Genomic DNA, 12429 nt, shown 5'->3' on the forward strand with positions numbered 1-12429 from the left:
TCGACATCCATTTTACCATTAGCTGGTTCTTTTTCAGATAAGGTCCTTTATGAACAGCCCTAGAGGGATATAAGAAATTAAAAGCCAAGTCAGGTGCAAAATGTGGTCACCTATCTTTTCTTCGTGTGTGGCTGGATGTAGTTATCTTCCAGGGAGAGATGTGCGGAGAGAAATGCAGACAAAATGGCAACTTCCAATTCCATTATTCAAATCCAGCAATGAAATTTTGGACAAGACCAAATTTTTGTGCATAAGGACACAGTACCTAACATAAAGTATGGTTTTTTTAGTGTTTCGGATTCTCCTCGTCAGTAACTAACACCAACTTAATGATAGTTAGATAAGTGCAAAGCAGCACTAAATTGGTACTGACATCATTTATTAATTAATTAATTTATTTATTCATTTAGTTATTTATTTACTTATGTCTTTATTTATTTATTTATTTATTTATTTATATATTTATATATCATTCATTATAAATTCTTCTGACCTATGTGAAACTCCACATTGCTTGAAATAAGATGCAATAAGTTTTCGAATGTGTATATGTATAATTTGTCACATATGTTCGCGAACGAACTGCTACAACCTTCTCAAAAAAACACAGTTTCGCTTAAACCACGGTCCCTAATGTTCAATAGACTGGTGGTATGGGCAATATTAAAAACGATACTAATTAGCGAGTACACCACTTTTTGAGTACTTTTTGTGGTTTCAAATGACTGTACATATTCGATCGATTGCTCTTCGGATTAGCCCATTGCGTTTAATGTTTGTATGGAAAATGTCCTTTTCAGAATCTCCGCACATACAAAACTAGCTTGCTATGATTTTTTATAAAAAATATTATAACGAGCACCAACGTTTCAATTCTAAATATCTCAGAACCTGATCATCGCAGATACTTGGAATCTTCGAACGAATTCTTCAGAATAATTTTCTTCATTACCTGAACGTAGTCTGGAAGTAAAGAGTAACGATTTGTTTTACCTAGCGGTAAGATCAAACTATTCTGATATTATTCATCACTTGTGATATTTGCATGTGCTCATTCATTTGTTTCATACATAAACTATTATTTGTTCGAATTCTGATTGAGAAACATTCCTAGTATCAATAGAAGCATTGTATAAACCTGGTAATAGCCAAAAATCGATTGGAATCGTTGTGCGAATTAAAAATGTTATAATTAAAATAGCATACCAACTAATTTTTAAGAAGGAGTCTAAAACAATTCACAAGCTAATAATTCTAATGCAATCTTTAAATGTTTACACTTATACAGAAAATCCTCTTTGATCGAAATTCTAAAGCCTTTTCACGTGTCTTATTTCTATCACCAAACCAGGGCAATTGAAACGTAAGTGTTAGTGGTATATTTGTAGTGTTGGCAGAAACAGTTAATTTCAGCACGTAGTGACCCGTCTACCTGAAAATCGTAATAACATCCTAGCAAGTTACAGTTTTCTGCAAAGTTGTCAACCACATTCTAGGTTAACTTTTTATAGGATTGGTTTTTCGATTTGGGCTCTCAACGATTAATGTGTGAAAGGAGTATTTCTCATACGTATTTCCATACGAATTTTCAACGCAACTCGCAAAACCGGGAGCAACCAATCGCTCCCATAATTTCCACAGTCATTTGGGACCACAAAAAGAACTCAAATATAACCATTTATAACATAACCTTAACTGGAAACTTTGGCTTATGAATGAATTTCATCAGAATCCGACACTAGCTTAGTCCTGTCACTAAGTTTGCCTCGGACATTCTAATGATAGGAACTCGAAACGCCTCTTCAATAACTAATTTATTCGAAGAGTGGCTTAAAACAATTTTCTCCTTAGTGGAGAAAAAATAGTTTTTTACCCAAACTTCCTCTGCCAAAGAGAAATATAGCATACTGTACACGCTTGACACAAAAAAAAATCTGGAAAATTTTTACTTTGTATAATAATAAATCATGTAAGTTTATATTACCTTTCCAGAAGCAGAAAATTTAAATTTGTTAATTACGCATCGAATTCAATCATTATTCTCATTGAAAATATGTGAAACTGTATTTCTTGTCTCAAAAAATTCAATTGAAAATTGCGGATTGTCCTTGGTTCCTTTAAGCTAGCGCAACATACCGTGTCAAATGAAAATAAGAAAGAAAAGTTTTATATTGTCAAAAACAAACGATGAAATAAATTTCTAGTAAAATGAAAAATTTCTAATATTTATTTGTTTGATCATATTTAGTAATTTGTCTTGGACGCTGATTAGCTGTTGTAAATTGTATTACGCATTAATGTTAATAACTCATAAAACGGCATTAATCATTTGATACGCAATGTTGCATATCTGTATCCTAATCCGAAATATTATTCCCGAAAACTAGATGGATCAAATGATTGTAATATTGAGCAGACAACAGATTATAAATATTAGTCTATTGTCAGTAAACAGATAATCGAACGGCAGTTTTTCTAGTTCCATTCAAAGATATTTTTTCAAGTATAAGTTCTAAAACATGTTCTGTGGGTAGTTGTGTAAATAGATGATTTCCGAAAAAAAACATGAGCAATAATCGGTAAGCTATTTAACCTGAAAAAAATGCACCACTCTACCATCGATGGCCTTGGTGCATCTAATCTGTGCTGAACAAAAAAAATGTGAACAAAAAAATCCTGCAGTTCAAACGGCAATACTTACTGTAGTCTATTTCACTCCCGATAAGAATTTTTGAAGATTTCTCTACAACTGAGCAATGAATAATCCCGGGACCGTCGTCCGTAAAACGGCGGCGCTAGGTTCCAGTGATATTGTTCAGCTGATTTTATGCGTTCCTGTATTCCGATAACACGCTGTATTTTTCTTTCTCCGTTAATCCACTAAACTACTTCTTGAATCACGATAACGATCGATGATTATGTTTTCCGGTGTTTAGTCGCGCACAGCATTCACATTGGCACAATATTTTCTTCTGCACGAATATTTTCCAAACAAATTCACCGGACCGAACCGATAATCCACCTGAGGTGCCCTGTGCAGTAGTAGTAAATATCGACCGCTAGTAAATATTATCATCCAAGTGGTTCAATATTTACGAAATCCACGAGAAAACTTTCCCGACCGAGCCTGAGATGCCCGAGTCAACGCGCTGAACTGCATTGGGCAGTAATCTCAACAACCGTGCTGAGCGCGTAGGATCAGCAGAAGAGGTTTAATTTTTACACCCGGACTGTTTGATATTAGCCAGCCAGTTAAGGCAAAACTCGAGACCCGTTGTTTACTAAACGAAAATTGGTAACGTACTAACGCAGCGAGGAGTTTACTTTTTCGCTTTTACTCCGCGACCAGTGGAATGAATCGCGACGATCCTCCTCACATACTCAGAAGTCATCGTGTAGAGGAAATTGCACCGCCAGCACCCACCCATACAAAGGAGGATCCTCCATCGGTACGGGTGTGGATGTGTGGAAAATCTACGTACGAACATTAATGCATACAGCGGAAAGTGCCGCGGTGCTATTCGACGAGAAGTGACGATGTGCGCGCGCAAAGGAAGAAATCAGAGCACTTTTGACGATCGTCTTGCCCTGCTTACACCACCCACCCGGTTGGTGAGCGAGCCAGCCAGCCAGTCAGTGGTCGTTGGGGTAAATGGTTGTATGATGGGACCATGGTTTGATACGTCTGTACTCGACAATATCAGTTCATTATACACATCCTTTCGTGATGTGACAACGGTTTGAAGTATCTTTTTAATTATGATATTTTTAAACGCTAAATACTACATATTCAGAAAGGAAACTAAATTTCCTATGAGATACAAACAAATAGCAGTTAGATTGGGTGATTTTTTTTTTAATGATGCGATAACGCATCACATATCTTCAATCCATTCTTATGATAGTCCAAATTGTACTCTATGTGATGTAGTACCAACTCTTTATGTTTAGAAATAATCCAAAATTCAGAATGCTTTCACTTTGGCTCGACATGACCATTTTTTCCTTGCTTATAACACCAAACACGCCCAAAAAATAATCGCAGGAACACCAAATGTGATCTCTTATAATTTTCGGCTATTCATAGCAAAAGCATTTAAATACTAGTGTATTTCTAAATGTAAGAAATAGAAAAGTTCCTAGGTTTTAAAAGTCTAGGCAATAAGCTGAAAAAAGAGTGAAAACTGTTTTAACCATTCCTGGTTCACACGTGCTGTATGAGCCGGTACCGAGCCTTGTTGGAGCTACGCAACAACCAACCAAAATTTTACCGGATTGAAACTGGTAACATTGCATACCAGCTACCCGATAGCAATCGTATTTATGCACCCAAAACATTAAATGAAAATTTGACTTAATTTGCAACATTTAGGTTGTGCACCAACCATTGGCTTCCTTTGCTCAGGTTGTATTCACGGAAACTGTTTTGGCTCCTATATTGCTTTTTCGCTACGATCACAAAATTTGAGACATATTCATCCTCTGTTATACTTCTTTGTAGCGGACAAAAATGTAGGTACAAACTATTTTTCTCTACTAAAAAGAAAATTGTTAAAAAGCACAACCACCAAGAGCACGAAACCTATAACTAAATTAGTTGTGGAATTTTCGATTTCGTCTCATCAGAATCCGACACTAATTCATTGACAGCACTAAACTTTCGCCGGATAGGTTCTAAGCAAACGTTCAACATCTACGAATCTTCTGTCGTTTCCGACCTATGTGACAGATGCTATGTCTGTCTTCAAACTGACCTAATCTATACGGACCTTTTTGCTGCTTTCGACAAGATTGATCACGCAATCGCAGTGGCAAAGTTGGATAGACCTGGCTTTAGTACCAATGTACTCCTTTGGATGAAATCGTATCTCAGTAGTCGTCGCTGGCTGTCAAGATAGGTGGTGGTGGTAGCCTTATCTGGTACTCCGTAAGGAAGCCATCTTCGTCCTTTGTTTTTCTCCTGTATTTTAAACACGTTAACTTTTGCTTAAAAGCTGTTATTCACTGATGACCTTAAGTTATACTGTTAATTTTGCGTTCATTTTATCTTTCAGTATAATCGCCTACTACGATTACTTGCAAGCATGCTCTTGAACCTATATCCAATTTTGTTTGTTTGTGTTACACCAGCTAATAATACTATAATGTTAAATTTGAACTAGAATCTCAAGTGTCATTCTTTAATTTTGGCGTAAAGTAACCCCCTATGACAGTACTGAATAGGGTTCATACAGACTACTTTCTGCTTCTGCTCGAGTCAAAGCCACAAACCAGCAAAGTGAACGACAATCACCAGTCATTATCTCAAGACCAAAAGAACCATAGTTTTTATGCTGTCGTGATGGGTAAAATTGGCAGAAAAGAGCTGCTCCGACCCAACACCTCGGATACTGATTGTGCTATTCGACGGAAGTCGTCTTTATGCAATTTCAAAACCTATGCCATCTAGTAGTGGTAGCATTAAACAAGTTGTGATATCATTGACTATGTTAGCCCAAGTAGAAAGTTTCGTTTTGCAGACTAACCTAAAACACGTGGTAGAAAGCTACAGCGTTGTAATTAAGATTCATATGTATATAAGATGATAAAATAGAGGTACAATTTCATGATCTGGCTCGGCATATTTGGCCTAAGTTCATTAAAAAAAACGACAAACTACCTGACAAATATAATGTCACGCATGGAAATAAAATTACACAAACCACGCCACCAAGGACAGATTTTTCCGTTCCAGGACTGTAACGCACACCATGGAGAAACTACGCGAAGATGCTAAGTAGAATGCTTCACAATTATTTCCAGAGCGCAGCTTTCATCTTTGCTATACACTCATTATTCGCTTTCGAAAATGCACTCCAAGTCATTCCAGAAATATTTTCTCCCTGTTTATCATAGACATCAAATCTCTGCGATAACCGCGTTCTGAGACATTCACGTTTGAAATTATAATATTGGTGGTATATTTGATGAAAGGAACAATTAAAAACTGCTGCAATTAATTTTTCGCTTCTAACTTGTAAACGTTAAAACATTTTTAATAGAAGTTCTAAAAAGTTAGTGTTTCGGTAACATTGTTAGCTACATTCTGGGAATACCCAAAGATTTTTGAATGAGCGGAGGTTTCCCTTGCCATGCCAATTTACATATAAAGTTAAAACAATATGCGCAAAACCGTGGAGTAGCCGAACGTCCCTGAAATTTGCACAGCATTTGAAACTATAAAGTAACATAAAAAGCCGCTAATTAGGATCATCTTTTGCCATTCTCATATAAAGAAAGGCTATGCAATCACTATAAATCGACTTTTCAACCGAGTCCCGGAGGGCCGAGTGTCATACACCATTCGATTCAGTTCGTCGAGATCGGCAAATGTCTGTGTGTGTATGTGTGTGTGTCATTTAAACCCACACAATTTTCTCAGAGATGGCTGAACCGATTTTCGCAAACTTAGTTTCATCTGAAAGGTATAACGCTCCCATAAGCTGCTATTGAATTTTTAGTTGATCCGACTTCCGGTTCCGGAGTTACGGATTGAAGAGTGCGGTCACACAGCAAATTCCCATATAAACTGGTACCACCATGACGTTCAAATGATGTAAAACATATTAAAATTGATATAACATTACTCTAGTTTGCGGGTCTGGATCACTTATGATCAATCAAAGCAGCTTTGACCACATTGGCCACCTATGACGGTTCATGACGCCCCCGGGGAACCCGTCAAGTTCCTAAGCTAATATCACACCCATTCCCCAACGAATTCTCTACCGATTTTTACAAACTTAATTTCAAATGAAAGATACAGTAATTCCATTGACTGCTGCTGAATTTTATTCGGTTCTGACTCTTGCTTCCGGAGTTACAGGGGTGTTAGTAAGGATACACTGGAATTTCCCATATAAATCGGTACAATCGTAATACCTCAGAGGTTAAAAACTATTGAAATGGTCACCAAATTACTTCTTATCGCAGATCTAGATCACTGATTGCCAATCAAACATTCTTTGAATATATTGTCCACTATCGACGATTCCGGAATTCCGGGCATATTCCACAATTAAAGTCACATCGGTTCTTCGGTGATGACTGAACCGATTTTCTCAAACCAAGTCTCAAATGGAAGGCAAAATATGCAGTTGAGTATTGCGTCGCCGCCCCTCCCCCCGCCTTGTCCTTATACCTCCCTCCTTCATCACTCCCCTCCCCTTGGAACACCATCACGCCCGCATTTCCTTCATCCACCCCGTAATCGGTTTCTCGGAGATGGCTGAACCGATTTTTACAAACTAAGATTCAAATGAAAGGTATAATATTCCCATAGGTTGCTATTGAATTTCATTTTCAACCGACATCTTGTTCCGGATTACGAGTTGAAGAGTATGGTTATAAAACAAAATTTGTTGATTTGTCCACATCGGTTTCTCGGAATTTTCTGAACCGATTTTGACAAACTTGATTTTAAATGAAAGGTCCATCAGCTGCTGTTGAATTTTGTGTGGATCCGAGTTCTGGTTCCTGAATTACAGGGTGATACGTACGATCACGCAGCAAATCCCGATTCTAACGAATTCTGTGATGAATGTAAAAAGGTGAAATTTTTTCCAAAATGTAAACACAACTGTTGAATTTGTAGATCTAGGTCACCAACAGTCATTCAAAGTCTCTTTGGCCACACTGGCCACCATCGACGGATCCGGAAGCAACCAAATTCAGAATAACGGTTATATTGGTTTCTCGAAAATGGCTAGACCGATTTGATCAACTTAGTCTCAAATGAAAGGTGTTGCGTCCCCGGAAACTGATATTACATCTCCATCCGACTTCCGGCTCCGGAGTTACGGGTTGTGGAGTGCGATCACATAGAAAACTCCGATTCAAACCGATACCGCGATGAATGCAAAAAGGTGCTCTTATATATACTTACCAAATATAATAAGAATGAAAGACATTTCCATAATGTTATATTGTACGAACCAGCTATTAAATCATAGTTTGGAGAAATGAGAAAGGCACAATTGCACCTCTAGGTGGATTAAAACAGGTTTTTTTTCATAAAATCACGAACCAGTTTACTGGAGGTAACTAATGCCTTAGTAAGAAACGTCCGAAGATTCGAAACGTATCCAGTATGTATTCAGTTTGTGTTAGAGCCCTTCTTCTTGCCATCTGGTTTTCAAAATTTTGATTGAAATAGTTTGTTTGAATTAGAATTTTGATTGAAATAGTTGGTTCGAATTACATATTTCAGAAGCCTAGTTCAATGGCGAGCGTTTCGAAGAGCATGGTATAGATAACGGAATCGGTCAATTGTTATTGCAATTGTGTCTGCAATCTTAGCTTTTACAAGTAACTTCTAACGTTTCAATATAGGGTCCCATTTCAAAATTTTCTGCCGGAATTTTACCCGAATTTTTTAACGTGAATATCTGCCATTGCACTGAATGGAAAAATAAGATTATTGCAATTTTGTGTCCAATTCAATGTACAATTACTAAAAATAACGGAAATAATGGATTTTATAAAAGTAGTAATTATCTGATCCATGATTGGTCGGTACAATTCGCTCGTAGCAAGCGTTGCTACGACTGCCTCTTTTTCATCGAATGACCTGCGACACGTATAAAAGAGAATCTAAGAAAAACTCGTTAGTTTGTGTTCTGACGTTGTAAGCGTAGCAGCTGCTGCGTTTCATGTCAGCTCGCATTCTTCAGTGGTAGGTGATACATCTCATGACTGCCGCCAGGCGCTGCTGATAGCATTCCATTCTAATGATGCACGGGCGTGCCAGTTTCATGCACACACGGAAGATACAATAATGACACACCACAGAAAAAGGAGCTGAATAAATGGATTGGCGATGGGGTGGTTTGGTGAGAGAACCGCGCTCTCTTGCTCTGTAAATTATATGTGGCGTAAGGTGTGTGTACCGATAAATTCACCACGGCGCGCGTTTCGGAGTGCGCTGTGGTGTATACAATAAAGTTGTAACTAGCGTGTGCTTTTTGGTATGTTTTCCTCTGGCAAGCGGTAGTGCGATTGCGATTAACGATTAGATTAGCACTGGTTGTTTCGTTGTGTATAGGAGATGGTATTGGCTTATTGGATACTGATATTATGATATTCTGTTGATGATTTGATACAAGTTATTTCGGAACGTTTATTTACAAGTTTATAGAGCATTTTTACACTGCCAGGGGAAACTTTAAATACTCGGTCCTCGGAGCAAACTGAAAAAAAATTTACGTATCATCATGCTTAAACACAGTTAAATAACGATCTATAAAACCAGATTAATTGTATCCACATTAAGCCCGGCTTATTTAATGTGCGGCTAAATGACTCAATGTGCATTTTACTTATTTTGTTTGCGAATATCACGACTACACAAGTGAAAAACTCCATTAAAAATCATGTCCTGGTACTGAATTCGTTGTGGATTATCATACGTGACAATTTCAGGGTTATTGTGAAAATTCCACTCTAAAATACCTGCTTGGTTAAGGTTTGAGTACATTAATATTTATGAAAACATGGGTTAAAACGCGCCCTCTAAGGTAATATGATCATAGTTTAGCTATAGAACATTAATTGGGAGAATCTAATAAATATCATTCAACCAACAGTTCCCCCTGTAATCGCCATCATAACGCTTTGCAAAATGTTCAAAAACATGTAAAATTTGCAATGTTTCAAAATCATTATAAATTACACTTTGAAAAATGGGCACGCTGACTTTACCACACCAAGGGGGCATAATTCACTACAACAACGGGATAGAAAGCTCGTTGGACAAAGACGACCTTTTGTTTTTTCTCGGGATTTCACGAAAGTGTAGCTTTAAATCGCCTTAGATTATGCAATTATTGGGTTTTTAAACAATTTTTCTGTTTTAGATTAGAAAGATGGATAGGTAATGTCAACGACATGAAATGAAGTAGCATACATTTTAAGCTGTTAATACGAATGCTGCAATTTTTACTAATTTCTGAAAAGTTATTTAAGTTATTTCGGTGTTTCTAATGGAATCAGCGAAATAACGGTGGAAATAGCGAAATCGGTATAGCCGATTCGCTGCTGTTGCCAAATGAATTGTTTCACTCTCATTAAGTGCTCTTTTCAGGGGTACCATATGAGGATATATGTTCGAATATTTTAGGTTTCGATGTATTTCCATTATACGAAATAGAAATATCAGAAGATAGGCAAAATTGTAGCATTCGTATTACTAGCCATAAAGTGTATTTTACTTCACTTCGGTTATGTCTCTGACATTACCCACCCATCTTTTTTCTTATACTTTCCAGGGGCGGCGAAACACTTTACGCCCGAGTGGGTAGAAAGCCAGGGGTAGGGTCCATTAGTAAGGATTTTTTCCCTTTTCGCAATGCACACGCTTACATTACATTCACATTAAATCACGTTCGTTTACGCAAATGGAATTGTGGTACAGCGATGTTTTCAAATGTGTGTAGTGCGAGATACATGCGTTGCACATCTAATTTTTTGAAATGGTTCAAAATTTCGAGTGGGTAATTACCCACTCGGTTATTTTCGAGTGGGTAGTACTACCCATACTACCCACGCTTTCCGCCGGCCCTGATACTTTCATTTGATTACTAAATAGGTTTTTGCTGATTTGAGCGTTATTAGTCTATAAACTATTTCCAATCGCAAAACGCAAATAGTTTTCTAAATACAAGTGATAGCGCTGCCAAAGAAAAAAGATTAGTGGGTAATGTCCGCGATATAACCGTTGTGTCATGACTACACTTCGGAACGTTAGTTCAAATCTAATGAGAATAAATATTCAATCACGTTTGAATGGGAAATTATTCTTTAAGAGGTTACACCACTGTAGGGCACGAAAATATAGGCATCCTTCGGGAATGTTTCTTGACGCAATAAAGAGGTGCATCGAGATTCTGTTGAATGCGCTTTATAACATAAGTAATGAATCACACCAAATAATTTTTTTCGAGTAATTTCATCACAAGATGGTAGCTATGCAGCATTTTTCTCCATGCGCGTTTTTTGGAAGGGGTCCATGACCGGAAATATATCAACCGTAATTTTTGACCTAGAGCCAAAAACTAAAGTTTTTCGAATTTCTTATGTCTATAGCAAGCGACGTACGTAGGATTTTTCGGATATTTTGATTTCACGCCAAATTGTGCACTTTTGAGTGAAAAAGCGCCGAAAATGTCATAGAAATCTACACAAAATTGTAAAAAGTAAAGTAAAAAAAAGTTGAGCAATAAAAATATAAAATCCTACGCATATCGCTGGAGAAATCAATTTCAAATATACTGTGAAAATTTCAAAGCAATCAAAAATCATTTATCCGAGTTACGTTTCCGTCCAGCTCAAAAAAGTGGTTTCGAGGAAGACGCGGTTAAAATTTTCAGTACACACGGAATATACATAAGAGGTGTTGCGGCAGAATTGAAAATTTGAACATTTATGTATTGTTTTCGTCTTCCATGTTTTGGAATATCATTTTTAACATCCTAAACAACATTTAACCCTTTAAGATAATTATGGTGGTTCTGAAAGAAACCTTTGATGTTGGCGTTAGTTGTTAGTTGTTTTGTTGCGTTTTGCAAAAGGAAAATTTCAGTTAAAAGCTTTTACGAGCGCATAATTAGTTGTCCTCGAAAAGGACCATAGATTGTTTTATCGTGAAAACATAATTTACGGCGAGCCATGTCTTTCGGCATGATGGTTGCCGTGGCCGGCGCACAGATTCGTATCCTCGAACAAACTGACCAGGTAGGCCACGCTGGCTTTTCGGGTAAACTCATGAAGCGTCTTGCGTAATCTCGTGGACCAGACGCTGGAAAGGAAGCTTTCAGATTAGTTGCTTCGCTAATTTTTTATAGCGGCGAAGTTTCTGGTCGGTAGCGATGGCATTTCTTAACGCCCTCAGTGCCAACTGCTTGCGAGTAGGTTTCCCTCCGGTGGACTTGCAGTCGGTTTTTTTGGTACTAATGCTGATGCTGGTAGTACAACGACAGTCAAACGAATAATGAGCATAAAACGACCGACCGACAGTCGCGCGAATACGCACTAGTATCTCTATTTCGTTCGATTTCGTGTCATGTACCTTTCCATTCCGTACGGCTACTAATACTAAAACAACCAAAACAAATATGTCGTCCTTCCCCCTCCATATATCCAGTGGCCAGTGTTGCAACACTTACATTTTCAGCTTTTCATCAATAACATTCTAAGAATATTTGCAAAAAATGTTGCGGAATTGATAAGAAGGAAAATAGTTGGCGAAGGAAACGATTTCAAAATTGAATTTTTTTTTGCTTATTTGTTAGCACTAATAACAGCTATTTTATTTGCTACTCGCATGGAGCTGCACAAACTAATTAATAAAGTGAGTCTACTATATAGAAGTTAACGATTTCTATTATAACTCTT

The 12429-nt window shown here is 37.4% G+C and overlaps 1 protein-coding gene across 2 annotated transcripts in view; it reads right to left on the reverse strand.

The window, feature by feature from the left end:
- The window catches only part of LOC131683422 (forkhead box protein L2-like), an 83942-nt gene extending 80615 nt beyond the window's left edge, over positions 1 to 3327 (reverse strand). The window contains exon 1 of one of the 2 annotated variants that reach the window (XM_058965399.1): positions 2702 to 3327. In XM_058965399.1, the coding sequence (XP_058821382.1) occupies position 2702 (1 nt within the window). In that variant the 5' untranslated portion in view covers positions 2703 to 3327. The remainder of the gene's footprint in view (positions 1 to 2701) is intronic. The other variant, XM_058965397.1, reaches the window with a different exon arrangement.
- Positions 3328 to 12429: the final 9102 nt, after the last annotated feature.

The sequence above is a fragment of the Topomyia yanbarensis genome, chromosome 2 (genome assembly GCF_030247195.1).
Source record: "Topomyia yanbarensis strain Yona2022 chromosome 2, ASM3024719v1, whole genome shotgun sequence".
Lineage (NCBI taxonomy): Eukaryota > Metazoa > Arthropoda > Insecta > Diptera > Culicidae > Topomyia > Topomyia yanbarensis.